Source organism: Nothoprocta perdicaria, unplaced genomic scaffold (assembly GCF_003342845.1).
Source record: "Nothoprocta perdicaria isolate Ctin4 unplaced genomic scaffold, notPer1 scaffold_57, whole genome shotgun sequence".
Lineage (NCBI taxonomy): Eukaryota > Metazoa > Chordata > Aves > Tinamiformes > Tinamidae > Nothoprocta > Nothoprocta perdicaria.
This window is the reverse complement of record NW_020455832.1, coordinates 2250862-2269079: the sequence shown is the minus strand read 5'-3', so window position 1 is coordinate 2269079 and position 18218 is coordinate 2250862. Positions and strand designations below refer to the sequence as shown.

Genomic DNA, 18218 nt, shown 5'->3' with positions numbered 1-18218 from the left:
GTAGGAATGTTTGACGTAACAGTTTCCCTTSAAACTAACATGATATGTCCAAATTAGCTACCTTAATCGAACAATCAGGATCCGTATATTGAAAACCGAATTCTAGAACACACACACAAAAAAAAMCCACTTCTTTTATTGCCAGGATTCAGAGTGAAAGACAAAACACGATATGTCATCTTGAAAGGCAACTTAATTAAAAAATCTCTTCTCCTGTGCCCTGCTTCGGATATTTGAGCATATAAATGGACCTGAACAGATAGTGGCCGTTGTGCATGTGACAACCTGACTTTCTTTCCATGTGRAGAGTACTAGAGGCTAAGAAAAAATGGTACACATTTAGTTCTGCAACAGRTATTTGAAGTCGGTACATGATTCGGCATTCTGATAATTTGGGAGTGAGGGAGAGGCCGAAGAAGAAGGTCAGAGTTTCAGAGGAAGTGGGATTCATTGCAGGGCTCTCTCTCCAGCGTTAACACCGCGCTAAACTTTCCTCGTGTCGCTTCACGACAGTCGCGTAGCTTTGGAGCAAGGGAGAGCTGCCATCATAGGCTGTTCATATAGATGAGATGTGGCCTATGCAGTATCATTCGTCTGCCTTATGCTTAAAAAAATAATTAAATTGCAGGAACTTYAGGAGCCAGACTTATAATCCCGTATTGCATTTTTTTATTACCTATGACACAAATGTTTATTGCATATAAACTTAGGTAATGGTGAAATATATGATATAAAATCACCATTAGTATCAAATGTATGTTTTCTGTGAACCTTTAACCTTTATCTTCCCTGAAAAATTAACCTGAATAAATTTTACCTAAATGAATAGCAATCAAAGGCCAATTTTTAATAAGCTGGAATCACATATGGTGCTTGTGCTTTATGCCTGTGTAGCTCATACAGTGAGTATTTCCACCTCTCTGCTATCAAAGACATTCCCAGAACTGGCCACTGTCTCCCAAGTGAGATACCCAGTTGGTAGTTGGGCAGTTTGTGTGGCTCATCTTAGACGTGATGRTATTTAGCTATGTACAGGAGTTATTTTTGCTATAGTAATAAATTATCTATTTTTTWAAAAGTCAGTCTTTGAGAAAAGTGATTCGTAACATTTGCCTCTTAAATACTTCTTTAATTTAACCGTCTTCTGTAGGTGAGGAGTTTTATAAAGGAAAAAAGTGAAGCATGGGGAGCATGTAGATCACGAATGGTCGTCACCCAGAGGATTCTGCTGAGCAGACCGCGGAGCGGATCCGTTGCCACTGGAAAGAGAATCACAAAAAGTAAAACAGGCGCTCGGAGGATATAAGTCAAGGAAATGGTCCTTCCTCTCAGCCTCTCCTCCGTTTAGATCATTGTTTCCAGTTTTTCAGTAACTGGAGGCACTTAAAAAATGAACCCTCGTCAGGTATTTATACATCTCATGCTAAATTTTAATGATCACCACGCTAAAATTGCCTCCGAGGTAGTAAAACATTGCCGACCTCAGGCTGTACTTGGCTGCAAGGAACGATAGTCAAATGTGAAGATTGGATTTGCTCCCTTTGGAATAAAAGGATAGACTATAAAACTAATACTGGTGATCAAAAGGCAAACTTACCTGGGATAAAATAGGGCATAAGGGAAAGATTTTTACTTTTCTTCCTCTTTAACTTGGAGCAGAGAGTGATTAATCACTGCTGTCTGCTCAGAATTGTTCCCTACAGTATATTCTTTGAAAATTCAGATTTAAAAAAAAAATCGTAAAGAACAGGATTTTCTCTATTTCATATTTATGTTAGAAAATTGTTATGGGGAAATTATGCATGTTCTTAAGGAAGAGCATAATGGTCAGAGAACAGGAGGTTTAGTCAAGCGCTYCTGCCTTGTAAGTCACCTGGATGCCACCACCTCGTATTTGCTATTTATTTTGTGCCCATGTGTTCACAAATATGARTCTTTGTAAAAGCTTCCCTGGTGCACAGTTGTCACCTACAATGAGCCAAGAGTTTTCTGCTTTCTCTGCAACCCGAGGAAGAGCATTTAAAACGGGGAAGCCGAGAGGTGGASAAATGAAGCCAGGTATGGCTGAAAGCTTAAAGCAGCACTGAAATTATTGGGCACTGTTATTTTATGGTAGATTTTTCAAAGCAAGCAAGACAGAAAAAACAACGCTCTTCACCGTAAGTTCTTGTAAATACGTTGTTACGTGTCCTGCTTGTTGACAGCAGGAGTTGACATGGTGTTATACATACAAAAGTAAGTTCATATTTGTAGAGAGCCCTGTATAACCCTTGATTATACAATGGTGGTAACTGGCAAAAGAGGCATTTAATTTTCTCACACACCTTGAGGTGTTTTGTTTCTGTGTGTTAATTTTTTTTCTGTTGGGATCACTTCTAACATTTTCGAACCTAAAAGCACCTTGTAATAATACATTTTTTCAAATTATGTTGCCACAGGGAATTTTCTTATTTGCATGTAGCATTTGCATGAATCCAGGGGCAAGGAGGGGAAAATGTTTGAACAATAGTTAGCTTTTTCATTACAAAAAGGGCCATCATTTACAAATTCAGTAGAGAAATTAGTATTGCATGTCTTTCTGTCTCACCAGAAGACAGAAAGTCTTCATTGTGCAAAGTTAAAAATATTCCCATTTTTTTAGCTGGAAAGAGCTCCAGAGTAATGAAGAGACAATTCTGAAAGCAGCAGGTATAAAATTATATTTCTTAGTAGAGCTACTTTGGAAGAGTAACAAAGGGCAACCCATTTTTTWAAAAAATATAAATAATTATAATTAATATAATGATATATATCCATTTCACAATCTAAGTTTAGGTATCCCACCTAAATCCATATAGGAAAATAGGTGTTTGTGTACAGTGTCCATTTCCTGGACACGCAGTTCAGACCCGTGTAAGTGTGTGGGCCACCCCAGGACCCTGGACACCTTCAGAGAGGTCCTTGTTGGAGCTCTGCCTTCGCCGTGTTGGTAATTCCCTCCTTCCCAAGGTGAAACCAATCTCCCCTTCCTCAGCCTCTCATCTGCAGCCTCACAGGCTATTTTAACGTAGCCAGTTGCCCTGAGCGGACCGTTTTGCTCGATGATACTTGGTATTATTCAAAGTTGATGCCGATCAGCACTGCGCAGGAGAACCAAGCRTATGATCTTAAGACTCGGGTGTCAAAGATTCAAGAGAGTGTAAGAAGAAAGGTTTTCACTCACGAATAAGTGTGAAGGGAGGCAGTGGTGTCACCCCTTCTTTTACTGAGCCRTGCGCAGTGGTTGTGGGAGCTGCTGTCCGTGCTGGCACTGCCCGGCCGTGCGCTCGTGCTCAGCCCCGCGCTGGAGCACCCAGCGATTTGGATGCTCGCTCGCATGTGTGTCTTCTGCATCACGCCTGCCATCTCCAGAGCTTCCTCTCCAGCTTTGGCTGTGCTGCCACTGCAGTGTTTGCTAGCAATATAAATCTAGCTTATTTTTGAGGAGAACAGGATTCAGTATCCAGTTTTGTCTCTAACATATGGTGGTTACTAGTTCGGGCTTTCAGCACTATCTAATATCTAGAAATACAAGCCTTTCAATTGCCTGTTAGTATCTAACACTCGGGAGTCAGTCAGTAATTTGCTTGATACCTTCAGAAGTGAATAGGAAAAGGCTCTCTATGACCTGGTTGCTTGCAGTAGTGGGGAACTGGGGTAGATGTCTCTTCTCCTTTTCAGGGAGAGATTCTGGTGCCAGTTGCATTTAATTCTTCCATGGAATAGATGGTGAAAATTTTTTGTCCTTCAGACACTGAAGAACTATGTGTCTCCTACAGGAATGTTTGGCTGGAGATACACATCCTTCGTATCTTAATTCAGATCAGTAGTGGACTTTTGAAGTGAATCTCTTGATAGTCCTCACTGTTCTTTGATTCATTAGGGAGCGTGTCCTCTGTTTAATCTAAATGAGAAAATAACCTTGGGAGCACTCCAGCTGTTCCAGCCAGTAATGAAAATTTAGCCCACAAGACCAGACCAGAGCTAGTTCTAATTAAGAGACCCTCTGAAACACCAAGAGTGTGTTAAGTGTCAACAGCTTCTTCATATTTCTGTTTCTGTTTCCACCCACAGATACAGATACAACCTCATCCTTACCATCGGGACCAGGGAGATACRAATCCTTTATCAGCAGTGGGATTCRGTTTGTTTTAGCATCCTTTTCTGGACATTTGCAGCCCAGCAATAATGCAAAAGTAACATTTGGTGGCTGTGGTGTGYAGCTAGAGTAGTCTAGGAGGGATAGAAGGAATATGTATGTTCTTCTGCTCAGAATTCATCATAGTTACCACAATATGTAGTTGACCAAGGCAGATGGGTGCCAGGAGCAGCTAAAGARGCAGAGATTCTCCGACTGCTCTTGCCAAAGTAGGTGACTTGCTAGACACCAGTTTTCATTCACCTTGGGGGCAGAAATTCTCTTGTTGTCCCACCGAGAAGCCTAGAGCTACATCTGCTTCAGGGTTTCTAAGTAGTAAAGTACCAAACTGTCCCATTCCAGAATAATTAAGTTAACCCTGAATTGAACTAATGACCAGCTGAACAAAGGCGATAGCGTGGGATTGGGCTGGAGTATTTGCCAAATAAGCTAAGTTTAGCTTATGTCATCACAGAGCTTCCTGCCAGAGCTCTGGCCATTAGCATAGCTTGGAGGAGCTGCTTGTGACTTARATCATCAGGCTTTGGTCCAGTTTTTGCCATATTGATAGAAAAATTCCATACTCCGAATCGCTCTGCTTTGAGCGTCAARTATTCATTGACTTGAAAATCACAATTTAAAATCGACAAGCAGAAAATTGTCAGGTGTTTAAACCATTGATTTTAATGTGTGTTGCATAAGCATAGCCAATTCTGTCCAATTTTCAGTATAGCATTTAGAGCACAGTTTAGTGTGCAGTCTAGTTGCAGAGTGGTTTTTTTCTTAACTCTTAAGTTTCTTTGAATTGACCTGGAGACCAAATAATCTAGCATATAAGTATTGAGAGGAGATTTTTATATATATATTTATATGTATGTTTTATATGTGTATATACATATATAAGCTGACTCAGCCTTTCTTTGTACTTCCCTATTTCTCTGAAAAGTACGTTTTTCTTCTGCACACAATTATTGCACAAAAACAGAACCATTTTTCTGAAAATCACAGGTATGTTTTTAAATTGAATTTAGCAAGTATTATGTCAGAGACTAATCTCTGGTAGATATGTTTTTTTCTTGATTGATGTAATTGACAGAATAATACAGTTTCTTCACACTTTCTACATACCTAGATCGCAGTGAAGTCTGTTTTTATGGAGTTTCCAAGCTGCCTGATGTGCTGGTGCCTGTTGCCTTCCCTCTGTGCAGTGCCCTGTGCCCTGCCAGTGCAGCCTTGCGAGTATAGGGTTGGGAAACAGTGAATATTTTCACTAAGCGAAGCTTGCACTAAGCAGTATCTCTGTTGAGGTACCTGAGTCTTGAAGATATCTTATTAAAACTTGAAAGCACTTCTAGAAGTAGAAATTTATAAAAGGTCACAATTGTGCGCCCCTCTTTTGTCCTGTTAGTAATCTCCATTCGTTCCAGTGTTGGGACAACTCAAATGTGGTGGTTACGTGTATCCARCTCTTCAAAAATTGTAGGGGGGTTGTGTTATCTCTCAAATTCTGGAAAACTTATCTTAAAACTATGCAAGTAGATGGGATTTTGGATTAGCATGGAGTGGCAGAAAAGAGGCAGATAGTAGGAATATTTGATCAGATTCTGCATAACAAAACAGTGACTTCAGGGAAGTGCGTAAAAAATAAACGTAGCAGATGAGGTTCAGAGTGCTCCTTCTCTCTGTGTTCTCCTAGATCCCAGGGAGAAGCAGGTCAAGGATCTGGTTTCGCTCTGTGCGAGTCGGTGCCATCCCAGGTCGTTGCCGGCGCCGCCTGCTCTGCCGCTCGTGGCCATGAGGGAGGTCCTGGCAGAGCTGGGGCGCGACTGGGTCCTTCTTCCTGCTGGCCAAGGCCACGGGGCCGGTAGCTCATGGACTCCTGAGGATCGGGGGCGAGTGCTGAGCRGGTACCTGCAGCCGCCTCTCTCAGGAGCTTTTCCAAACCACGGCTTATGGACCAGAGCATGAACTTTTCATTTGACTAAACAAATGCATTTTGGTTTTGTAGCAGTCTTCAGCCTGAAGGCTTCAGCCTATATTATTTTCCTAAGGAGGAAAATAATACATTTTCCTCCTTAGCACCTTAATCAATATTTCTTTGGAATGTATTTCTTCTTTAATTGGAATTTTGCAGCATCGTCCATCTTTCCTGCATCCAAGACTGTGAGAGTGAAAAAGCAAAGGGCATTTCCCGCCCTCTTTTTGGCAGTTGCTCCAAGAGCAACCTAAGCTGCCACTACAGATGCGAGTTGGTAAAGTGTCAGGTACTGTAGCAAGAAAGTGATCAGCAACAAAAAATCCATTTATAGCCCATAAAATGTACTTTTTGTATTCTGTTTATTTGTTATTTCCCGTGGCGCGTGGGGAGCCGCCCTTGGAGCGGCGCCTCCCCTCAGTCACTGCTGCTCCTCGTGCTCGGGGCCTCCTGCAGTTGGGGCTGGATGATTTTGCTCGGGCCACCACGGCTTCCAGAGAGCGTTAGCTGGAGCTTGCTGCTCCAGCGCTTGTAGTTGTGTCGTTGAGAAGCTGTTACTGCTCCGAGCGAGGGTTTCCTCTGGGGTCTGCACTTTATTTTGTGTGTGGAACATTTGGCTCAATTAGAAACCTCTTGAAATCATCATTGATACTCAGTTGAGCTTGTTAGGGTGGTTGTAAGCTGTCCCTAAATACTGCTTTTGTGCTGAGCACCCTCCAACCTCCTTCCAGGGCAGGTTTAATTAATAGGTACCTCTCCCAGCCCTTAAAAGGGCTCACCTGAGGTTGTTGTCCTCTTCTCTTAGTGGCATCTGTGCAACGTAGGGGACAAAAGGAAGAGAYACCCGTAATGGAGTGCAGATAGGGCAGGCCTAAATTTGGGGATAAGACTGAACAGGAAGAGAGGGAAGTGTAGAGGCAAGAGACCCTGCTAGGGAAWGCAGGATGCCCATTTCCCATGTAACTTCAATGTGTCAAGTAGCAGGATTTTAGTTAGCTAAAAGTATAGTAAATGGCAGGAGTCGATTGTTTTTAACCATCATCTCCATTAAGGAACTTCAGAATACTCTTGGAAATCAGACACTGGAGATGGAAAGTTGGGTCCTCAGAGAAAGTTGGAAAAAAGTCAGAATTAAGATTGAAGTTGTCCCCTGTAAGTACACATGAAGATAAGCTCTTTAATTATGTGATCACATCATTTTTAATGGGCTGAATGCTGCCCAGAGGAGGAATCGGGAATGTTTATTACGGGAAGCCATTGCCTGCAGAACCCTTGCCTTTCTTGCTGGGAAGGGGAGTTATTTATGCAGAGGCCTGCGGGAATCAAAGCCCCGCACTCCAAGGCATGTTCAAAGCACCACGGAAAAACTGGGTTTTATTCTGCCTTTTGCACAGAGCTTTTATGTGATTCTGGAAGGTCTCTCACTGTGCTCTGTGTGTTGCTAGCTGCTGTGGCCTGCAAGCTGAGATACCTGAGCTCTGAGCACAGCTGCGTTTGGAAGGAACACAAGTGTGCTTTGAATATACAAAACGCTATAAAAATACCGAGGCCTCTGAAAAGTCAAGCCCTCCCCACCTTCGCTGAGGGTCATGCCAAAATTGCCAGAAAAATCCTTAATCTTTGAAGTAGCCGGTTTGCTCTTCGTAAAATGGCAATGCCCTCACCTGGCTGCAGGTCACTGAACGGTTTGAAGTACTCAAGTCCAACACCAAATAGGGAAACGTAGAGCACGTATTGAGGGGTCTGGTTTTGGCCAACACCCTGTAGTGGAGGCTTTGGGAGCACTGCTGGCTGCTGAGCATATGAAGGGATGCTTAAGAGCTTCGTAATCTATAAAAACGGCGCAGGATCCGACAAACCCATTTGTTCACTCCATAAAACTCGTATTCGCTGCTCTTCAGCTATCACTGCACTGAACGAGGCAAGGCTCCCTCAGAGGAAAAACAGCCTAATTATTTAGCTAGGGTAGTATAGGGGCTTATTAATGTTCCTCCAGTTTTAACAGCTCAGCTTTCTCCTGAGTTTGTTGCTGCCTTCTCATCCTTAATGTTCTGAACCCTTTCTGATGCAGGGTTTGCAGTTTATCTCCCCCAGATAACCCAAAGCTCTGTATCTCAAAAAGAAAAAAAAAAAAAAAAAAAAAAAAAAAAAAAAAGTTAAAACTAAACTTATTTCCACATGTTGTTGCCTTCTTGACAACTGGTCTTCAGTCGGAAGAAGTTAAGTCCCAAAGATCTTTTTTTTCTGGCTTTTTATGGATCTTACTCTAGGATGAGTTCTTAAGTTTACACTTAATCAGCCTGGGAGTGTGGTAAAAACGTATGAAAATACTTCAAGGTAGCAATTATCATGAGTAGGTTGTATTTTRAGGGGAAAAACTACATGAAGAAAAACATGAAGAAAAAATACATTAAGAGTTTTCTCTGTAAATCTTCAAGACAGACGCTATTTATTTATTGCATTTCCCATATGAGACACTTTAATATCAGGGATTCCACTTAATTACACAATCTAAACAGACAGCAGTTTATATAAAACAACATTTATTATTTAAGCAACTGAAATCAAAGCTATAAATATGTATTTAAAGTGCATATATGTACTGTGGTTGGATTTTGACCCCTGCTCGTAGTGAGCTCCTGCATGTGGCTGAGGGGGCCGTGCTCGTGTTTTACTCAAGTGTTCCCCCTCAGCCGAGCACACTAAAACCTGCTGAAGACAACAGTAGTCTATTTCCTCCTATTTTGTGCCTCTAAACTGTGAATGTACGTTAAAAGAAAAATGTTTTTTGGCAAATAAATTCAATAGCTGCTTCTCGCGGGGGCGCGGGGGAGGGAAGGCCTGCACGCCCCGGCGTTAACGCTGCCTTTTGCCCRCAGTTACAGCAGCCCTCACAGGAACTATTCTACTTAGCAAATTTTGTTATGGAATATTAAGTGACTRTTGCTTTTTTGATTGAACTGGACCAAATACTCATATTTACACAAACSTCTTAAATTTTCTTGTCCTAGAAAAGGTTGTTTCCGTGAATAGTGGGTCATACTACATTTCTGAAATAGCACTGTGTGTATATAAAATACAGAAACATGGAGTGATCATTTTGAATTCAGAAGGGTCTTTTGTCATGCTTATGCATATTTTACATGGGACATTTTTCTCTTGAATTGGGAGGAAATGAGTAGCTTGCCAATTCATAATGTTACTCACTTTCCCTCTTTAAATGCATTTTTGAAATGATTCGAATACCTACTTAAAAAAAGAAAAAAAGAAGCAGCTGACTTCAGAAGAACGGAAATACAGTTTCCTATTTATCTATCTTAATAGGCAGGATTTTACATGAAAGAATCAATTTATCTTCTGATGTGCTAATAGTAACAGTATGAAAATGTCATAAAGTAATGTGGTTGTGTGCGTCACAGATAGGATTCTTATGAGCGCTTGTAACTACTGAAGGAGTAGTGCAGTCGAGACAAGTCTTTTTAGTTCATTATCTTAAACTGTATTTTGAAGGATTTTGATAAGTTATTCAAATTTGATGTGAATAAGTATAATACACTTATAGATCTTATGTAAATCTTTAATAGTTTCTTTAAGTTAACTTCAGTCTCAATAAGAAGACATTTCAGTGAGTTGTGATAATTTTTTTTAATATATAATGCTTGCAGTTTGAAACAGTTTTAATTGATTTTTTTGTGCTTACAAATTAAGCTTGTTTTAGTAAGAATCTATTCTTACATGACAGAAGTACCTGTTGGCATTATGTCAAGTATTTCCTAGACTATCATGCCGTCTGTAATATTCCCATTCCATGCCCTCATGGGAAGAAGAAATAATCATGGGGCTCCAGAGATGCCTCAGATAGAGCATCTGGCCGGAGTCCTGAAGAACATGAACCTCCCAGCTCTGAACTGGTAGTATAGGAGGTCTTYCAAACCTGCCTGGATGCCGCCCTGTGCTCTGGGTGTCCCTGCTGGAGCAGGGGGTTGGACTAGATGATCTCTAGAGCTCCCTTCCAACCTCAACCATGCTGTGATTCTATGATTCTCTGTGTATTGATCTGCATTTTGCCTTTTGTCTCTCCACAGTTACCAATTACAATAACGTGGTAGAAGCCAACTCAGATTCAGATGATGAAGATAAATTGCATATAGTGGAAGAAGAAAGTGTGACTGATGCGGCAGACTGYGATGCCAGCGTGCCAGAAGATGACTTGCCAACAGACCATGCAGTATTACCAGAAAACAGTGAAAGAGACGGGAGTACAAACAGTTGCTGGGAAGATGAAGGTGTGTTCATTTTCACTGATAACATTATATATTTTTCCTGTATAYTTTGTTTTTATATGTTTTCCTCAAAAGGAAAGATTAAATAGATGGTTTTTGCTCGCTAAAATGAATCATAGCAATAAGCATCTAGTAGTCACAGCCAAGTAAGAGGTCACATTTTCTAGAATATTTGTTATAAGTTCCTTATTTAATATTTGARACAGATTCCAAGCTGCATTCATTCCATTTCTAGTGTTAATCAAGTCATCCAAATCTATGGMTACAGCATTCTCAAGTGTGATCAGATAATAGTTACCTTCCTTTAGTTTTTCCATGTCTGTTCYGTGGCAAGTCTCCATAAAGATTCAGGTAAATCCTGAGGAGTAAGCAATAAAGCAAAACAAAAAAAAATGATAGTGCTTAGATGGAATGTTCTACTTGGTGGCTGTCTCTGCTCTTTCACTTGCCAAACAAGGCCAGAATAAAGGAAATAACGCCAGAAAAAGATAAAGGATTAAGACAGTAGAGATGACGGAAAAAAAACATTGAAGAACATAATCATGCTATTTGAGATAGAAAACATCATTCATCTTTATTAAATTTTGAGATTATTAGTTTTAGAATTGGGTATCTCATTCTTAACGAATCTCTATTTTGAAAGCAGTGGAGGAAAGGCAAATGTTGTGCACCTCACACGGCAGCCTTACAGGCAGTAAATTTAAAGCAATCAGGAAATGGGCCATTTTTCAATGAGTTCTGATGGTAAGTTTAATAATATCACACAGCGTGCTTACATTTCAGCTAAATTGGGGTAAATGTATAAATTTACAGAAAGTCTTTRTCCTGTGAACAAAACAGAATGTTTTCAGGTATGTCCCTGTTTGCGTCTGAACTCGAACCACAGTTYGTTACCATCCACCTTGTTAAAACTGGTGATTTAAGACAAATTGCATGCCTGCACATCAAACTGAACTAAAGCCCTGCTATGCTCAATAACTACAGTCCCACCGAGGGACAGCAGCGGAGAGTTCAAAGAATAGCTCCAAGTCAGCCGCGTTTTATGTCCCTGCTACTGCCAAGCTCCACTGTGCAGTAAAATGAACCTTGGAACTAAATCACTGCCTAGGTAGGTAATTTTCCTAGGTCACCTAAAAATCATTGTGCAACTACAGAGTATGTATTGGGAGTTACAGATACATAAAAATTTGTTGAGCATAGGTTGTTTCTTGAACYGCCCAGACAGGGGCTTGGGGAGTCTGAGGTACTTACCTGGATGCAGCAGTGGGTATCAGAGGTGCTGGGTCAAGACCTCTGCAATACAGGTCTAGCCTAAACATTTTGTGGACACATTCCCACAGCTCCTCACACCACAGCACCTGCCTGAGACACCTCTTTAGAGTTTTTTGAAATGCCAAACCTGTAGTGGCATAGTTTTGGAYTCCTTATTTCAAATATATCGTTTTAACCTTTTTAAACCTGTTTGCTGGAGTGATGCATTTGAAGTAAATTCTACTTTTAATTCTGTTGAGAGCATCGGGAAACCTTATTCCGAGAAAGAATGGTAGATTATCAGCCTTTTATTTTGTGAAAGTTCTGTCAGCACTCAGGGGACCTGACTCTTAAGCTTATTCTCTGTATATATGACCAAATATATAAACTTATAGGACGTTATGTGATCATTTCTTGTCACATGCCCATTATAATCCATACCATTAAACCCTGGATTACCAGATGCTTTTCTGTCCCTCAATCAATGTTTATTATGACAGGCTGCTGCCAGTGTTTGGTCAGACAAAAGATTTAAACAATTATTATACACACTTCTTAAAAATAGCATAATTTCAGATGTAAGAATTCTGTTTATTATGAAATTTATTTTTGTAGCAGTCCAGACTTTTTTTTTATTTGACAGCAACTTTTAGAAAATGTTTCAATATCTGGCAGTGACTGCATGAGATTCTTTTAAGGGCTAAATTGGGCTTCACGACGTGCTGATTTGGTATTTCAAAGTTCTGTTCACCTGTTTGAACAGAAGGGAAGGTGTTAGCCTAATACCATATCATCAGCCCTGGTCCTGCAGTAGAAATCTTAAAAAAAAGGTGTTTGTGTGTTTTAAAGGGAAAGAAAGTGGGGCAGATGCCTGTGCAGCATTACTGCCCTCTTCAAAGGTGGGTGTTATTTAGTAATTTAATTATAGAAAACATGTACTACAATAATTTTAATAAGCTCTGTTTCATGACGAAAGTAATACTGAAAGTTACTGGTTTTAGCAGGACTAGACAGTGGGCTTTTCACRTGCTTATTCTGCTCAGAAAAGCACAAGAATAGAAGCATACGTAAAATTTCTTTATCAGATTGGTTTCCTTCCGTTTCCAGTCATTCTAACTGAATTTCTAAAAGACCTTCCGAACAGGTGTTTAAAATATAAGGTGAGTATCTCAGGAGGTTTAACTGAAACAGCCCTGCAAGTTTGAAGAAGTGGAGCACGTGTATCCTGCACAGCTCCTGGCCGTGTGCCAACATTCATGCGTGTGATCATGCTATAATATCCTCTTTTACCTCTTCAGTCTGTTTAAACTAAAGCCTCTGCTGCAGTTAAAGAAGCAGAAGCTAAAACCCTATTGACTTCTTATATTAATATACTTGCAAAATTATTATTCACGTATTGTATTTTTTTAGGAAAATGAGAGGTTTTAGACCTTGAGCTAAAGTAGTATTGAAAAGCTGAAAATTCAGAAAAAAATGTCCAGAACTGTAGTAACCTTTAAAAGGTGATGAAGTTATATTTTAGTGTAAGCTCCTTTTGGAGTTCAAGAATTCCTGTAAGTCGTGAAGTCGTAGGCTGAGCCTGGCTGCTGCAGCTGCAGTGAGTTCCCTTGGTACCCGTGGTGCTGAGGAGGGTTCCCGCACTCCCATGCAGGAGAAACTCTCATTATTTTGGGGCAGGGGTGCCTAGAAAGGCTAAAAAAGTTGGCAACTTCTTGGTCAAGTTCTTACTGATGGAGCAGATAGCCATGCACAGCAGCAGGGAGCACTCGGGACATGCAAGTTCTGTGTGGGAAAATGAGCTCCGAAGAGTTTGAATTAGAAACTCTTGATGGGCTTTGGCATTTCTCCCCACCTCTGAAGATAGCGTTGTGGCAGAACTGTTGGTAATGTTTATTTTCCTGCCTTCAACCAAAATTTCCATTTTGCTAGTGGTTTAAATTTGATCAGATACCTTATCGATGCATAGATCTCTACAGTCAGCCAATGACACAGGAGTAGTGTCACTCGTTTTCACTCTTATTACACTGTCACCTGAAAATTCTGAGCATTTGACCCTAGGGTCCCGCCTTATCTCTAAGCCGCTGTTGATAAGTGATGATTAGATGCAGAAAAAGGCAGATTTGAGCCGTACTGCAGCTCAGGAATTAGTTGGTGAAGGTTCAGGCACTCGTCCTCGAAGAGAGGCCTTGCTTGGTGCCCATTTAGTTTCTGTATGGCTGCATGGCTCTGATTTACATGTCTTACAACATGTGGGTAGTAGAARGAGCAAGTACAAAACAGAGAGTTTATGATGACTCCATCTGAGATCAAGAAATCTCTTTAATTAAAATTCAAGTAAGACTTAAATATTACAATATGCTTTTAAGCGTATTTCCTGTTTATGGTTGCTTCTGCAGAAATAGCTTCCACACCTTTGGGGGTCTGTTGGATTTTATCAGGGTAGATGAATTAACAGTCTTTTCCTTTGAGGAAGACATTTTTAACTATGAMCTTAAAGTAGTCCTAAAATTTATCATCTTTCTTGCTAAGGAGAAATTTTTCTCTCCTGTAAGTAAAAAGTTGGCAGATTGGGCTTTCGAATAGCCCTGCCAAATGATTTTTCCATCAATTGTTCTTTTATGGCTGTGGCAGTGTACTGAAATACTGTGAAGTAAGGTATATAAAAATATACGGACTGTCTTTTCGCATGAGCCCCGAGTGCATTCCGGCGTCCTTTATCACCTGCGGCTCTTCGGCAGTGTGGCCCGGGAGCCTCGGAAGTCTCAAAATGAAACCGTGAAACAAAGCTCTCATTTCCAGCGACTCCGAGCTGTTGGCCATTAATGCAGGCACGTGCCCTGACACGGTGTACAAGTCGTAAAGGAGTCAAAAAGCGGCATTCTCCACAATTCTAGCAGAGTGTGAAATTGCTGCCAGAGCTTTCCTGTGCTCGGCTGCCTGAAGCCGGTTCCTGTCCAAATGCCAGCAGAGGCTCCCAGTACCAGTTTGCCCTTTGCTGTTGGCCCAGGCTGCGAGGCTTCGGGCAGGTGTCGCAGCGTGGAGCCCGTGGCCTGCAGGAGGTGAGCCCGGCGCGTGCCCTGCCTGGCTCTCCCGTTGGGCAGCTCCCCGGTGCTTTTCGGAGCCAGCCCAACCTCGCTGCTGGGCTCTGCAGGCTCCTGAGCAAGGCTGAGAAGAGCCTGCAAATCCACCCGTGCTGCTGCAGCCCCTAGGTGCTCCTGTGAAACATTTCTCCAGCACACAGGTGACCTGGGGTAGGGAGCGGGTGCTTAGTGTCAGTGCTCGCTCATTTAAACCACCACGGTCTGTAAGTGGTTTCTAGAGAAACCACTGCTTGCAGACAGTGCCAGCAAATTATCACTCATTTCCCAAAAGTACTAATTGCAAAAACAAAGGTACTAATCTTAGGGTACTCTTGATTCTGGCAGTAATGTTCTGAAGTATGAGGTAGCTGCACTTGTGGATAGAATGTTTTTAGGTAGCTCACTTTATATTTGCTGGGAAAGCAGACTACAAAATTTGAACGTGTGACAGGTGTTTTTTGCCCGTCTTCAAATAGCAGTGTTTACTGTTGCTTCCTTAAAATGTTGTTGAACTGTGGACATCCTTGTACATCCTTGCTGCAGCAATGAGGAATCTGTATTTGTGCAAGGTTGTCCTTCGAGTTCCAAGCAGGAAACAAGTTCTCGAAAGACACTGCCTCAGATGTGATAGGCTGGTTTTTCTTTTTTAACATTTGTTCTTATTTTCCTGGTATTTTATATTTCAGCTGGGAAAGAAACAAAGGAAATCCTGGGGCCTGAAGCTCAGACAGATGAAGTTGGATGTACAGGTACTTGTTTGTTCATCTGCAGCACCTTGTCTGATAGCGCCTTAGGAACACGGGCAGAAGCAGCTGCATCACTGGCCTTGTGCAGAGTTAGGTAGAAAATCCCTGCAGATCAACGGAGAATGTCTTAAACTACTCCAAGAATGCACCAGAATGAGCTTGAGTTAATCCTGTGTCTTATTTTCACCACCTGTATTTTTACTSATAGTAGGTGGAAGGTAAAATAAAATGTTTATCATCAGTTTCAGATCAGACCAAAACAGATGCATTGCTGTTTTGTTATGTTTCTCTTGATAATGTTGACAACATGTTTATCATATATCTTAAAGACTTGCCTACAGCTGTTTTAAAAGATTTTATTCATTACTTTTTAAAATCTCCTTAACATTACATAATTAGATATTCTGTGAGTAAACCCAATTTTTTTAAATGTAGGTAGGTATATTTACAACTGTAGACTATCAAATTCTTTCTAGATGCTATAAAGTGAGGTATCTAGAAAAGAGGACAAAGAAATACAGCGTGTGTTGCACACTGTAGTCTGTATGGGAAGGACTGCCTCATGTCAGGAAAAGAATCCAACACCCCGTCGTGTCAAATTGCAAATTGAGTATGAGGCTYCACACTGAAATGAGTGGTAGGGCTTCCCCCTTCACATTGAAAATATACTTCACATTATTAATAGGAAGGGAAATCTGTCAYGAGCTGGTGTGCCAGAGACCCAGCCCGCTCGGAACATTTCACGCTAATAAAAAGTAAACTCTATGAAAAATGCATTTAAGCAAATACTTGCAAGTATATCTTGGTTATGGTGAAACATTAAGCAAGATATTTAACTTCTTATTGAAACACTGTTTAGGAGAATGTTGATTTTCTTAATGTTTTAATATTTAAGATTTTGAAGAATGTTAAGCCAGTCTGAAGCAACCTTTATGATATAMATTTCCAGCCACGGAGAGCAAGCTACTCAAAGTTTAGGCTGGCTCCATTTCCACCAGCAAACTTGTTAGACAAAATTCAAATGTGTCCTTTGGGTTTGAAGTAATGAGCAAGTCTTAAGTAACATTAAAAAACGTGTCTTGAAGGAAAAAGGCTCGCCCTTAAAAATATAGCAGCTAAAGGAGCTGAAGCTGTAAGCTGTCCTTCAAAATGCAAGGACTGAATCATGATTAATGTTCTGCTGGAGATTTGTGGGGAAGTTGAGGGGAACAGAATATCTAAAATGATATAAATGCAGTTAGTTGAAGAGGCAAGCTATAATTTTAGTGACTTGCTGTAATCTCATTACGCCGTGGGATCTCTGTTTAAAAACTGGTCGCATTTTTGCAGCTGAAAAGGCTTGACCTTCGGAACACCATGTTGGGATTTGTGAAGGGTTTTCATAGAGGATCTTCTGCAATCAGATCACTGTAGATTATTTATATATTACATTTTAAAGGTTTCACTCAATGCCTTCTATCTTGTTTTGTGCTCTTAGTAAAAGAAGATGAATGTGACTCTGATGCAGAAAATGAACAAAACCATGACCCTAACGTCGAAGAATTCCTTCAGCAAGAGGATACAGCTGTTATTTACCCTGAAGCACCCGAGGAGGACCAGAGACAAGGCACACCAGAGGCTAGCGGGCAGGATGAAAATGGTAAAAATGTCACCACTTCAGTTTTTAAGTGATGAATTGAGCTAAGCATTTGATCCATAAGCTTTATTTTAAAAGACATAGTGAATGCAATACAGTGCATACAAATACAGTTTTTAAAACAGATGAACTTCTAACTTCAGTAAGAAGTTGGGATGATGGGACCATCATTCAGAAATATTATTTATTTTCTAAAATTAGGTATCCATAGATTTAAAATCCACTATTTTATTTTTATTGAAGACATCAAAGAATTGCTTGTTATATTTAACCAGAATGAAAGTTTGACTTGGTAACTCAGTTATATAAATGCCTAAATGATAATCTTCGCTAATGTGAAATGTAAAATTAAACTGTCATAAATGCATTCAGCAGCACTACATGAAAAATAGAACACAGCATCTTATTAAGTATAATTGGACTGAGTGAAGAGAATGTAATCTTTTGGAAGAATAGTTTAGGGCATTATAATGCCTTTTTTGGTTGTTTGTGTACATTTTTAAACAAAAAGCCAGCATGAATCTATTAGGTAGTAGTGATTTTATTAGCTAGCAAGCCTGTGACAGTTCTGGGGTTGACTGGTTGGTTCGTTTTTGTTTGTTTGTTTTGTTTTTCCTGGAAAGACAGCAAAGGAGAAAGAAGAAACACTGTTTATACAGAAATGTTTCTGTGAAATAGAATAATGACTTGCTTTTTTCTTGATGGTAGTTCATTATACAATACTGACTTTYGAGTATACTTTGAAAATGTTATTTCATAATGAAATGAGTGTGTTTTTACTTTATTATGACTAGTCCTTTGCTTAGCTAACTCTTCTGTAGTGTAATATATTTCTGTTTTAAAAGCCACTATTTGCTTATTTTAAAACAATTAGGATGCAAATTTAGTAATAGAGTTTTAGAGTTAAATTCTTAGATTTCTTTCTAAGGAAATTGCAAGCTTTGAGTCTTCTTTTGGAGTGAGAATACAAGTTATACTTTACTCATTTCTTCATCATGAAACACAAATTGGAAAGCACACCTGTTCAGATGGCATTTGCAAACTCTGCTGCTTTCTGAGTGTCAAAACACCAACTACAGAGTGTCTGCCCG

The 18218-nt window shown here is 40.3% G+C and overlaps 1 protein-coding gene across 1 annotated transcript; it reads left to right on the top strand.

Annotated features, from left to right (window-relative positions):
- The first annotated feature begins 371 nt into the window (after positions 1-371).
- LOC112955455 (zinc finger E-box-binding homeobox 1-like) lies at positions 372-17162 on the top strand. The gene is made up of 5 exons (XM_026048776.1): positions 372-422; positions 6366-6420; positions 10217-10417; positions 15432-15494; positions 16969-17162. The coding sequence occupies exons 1-5, from the start codon at positions 372-374 to the stop codon at positions 17160-17162; spliced, it is 564 nt and encodes a 187-aa protein (XP_025904561.1).
- The last annotated feature ends 1056 nt before the right edge of the window (positions 17163-18218 follow it).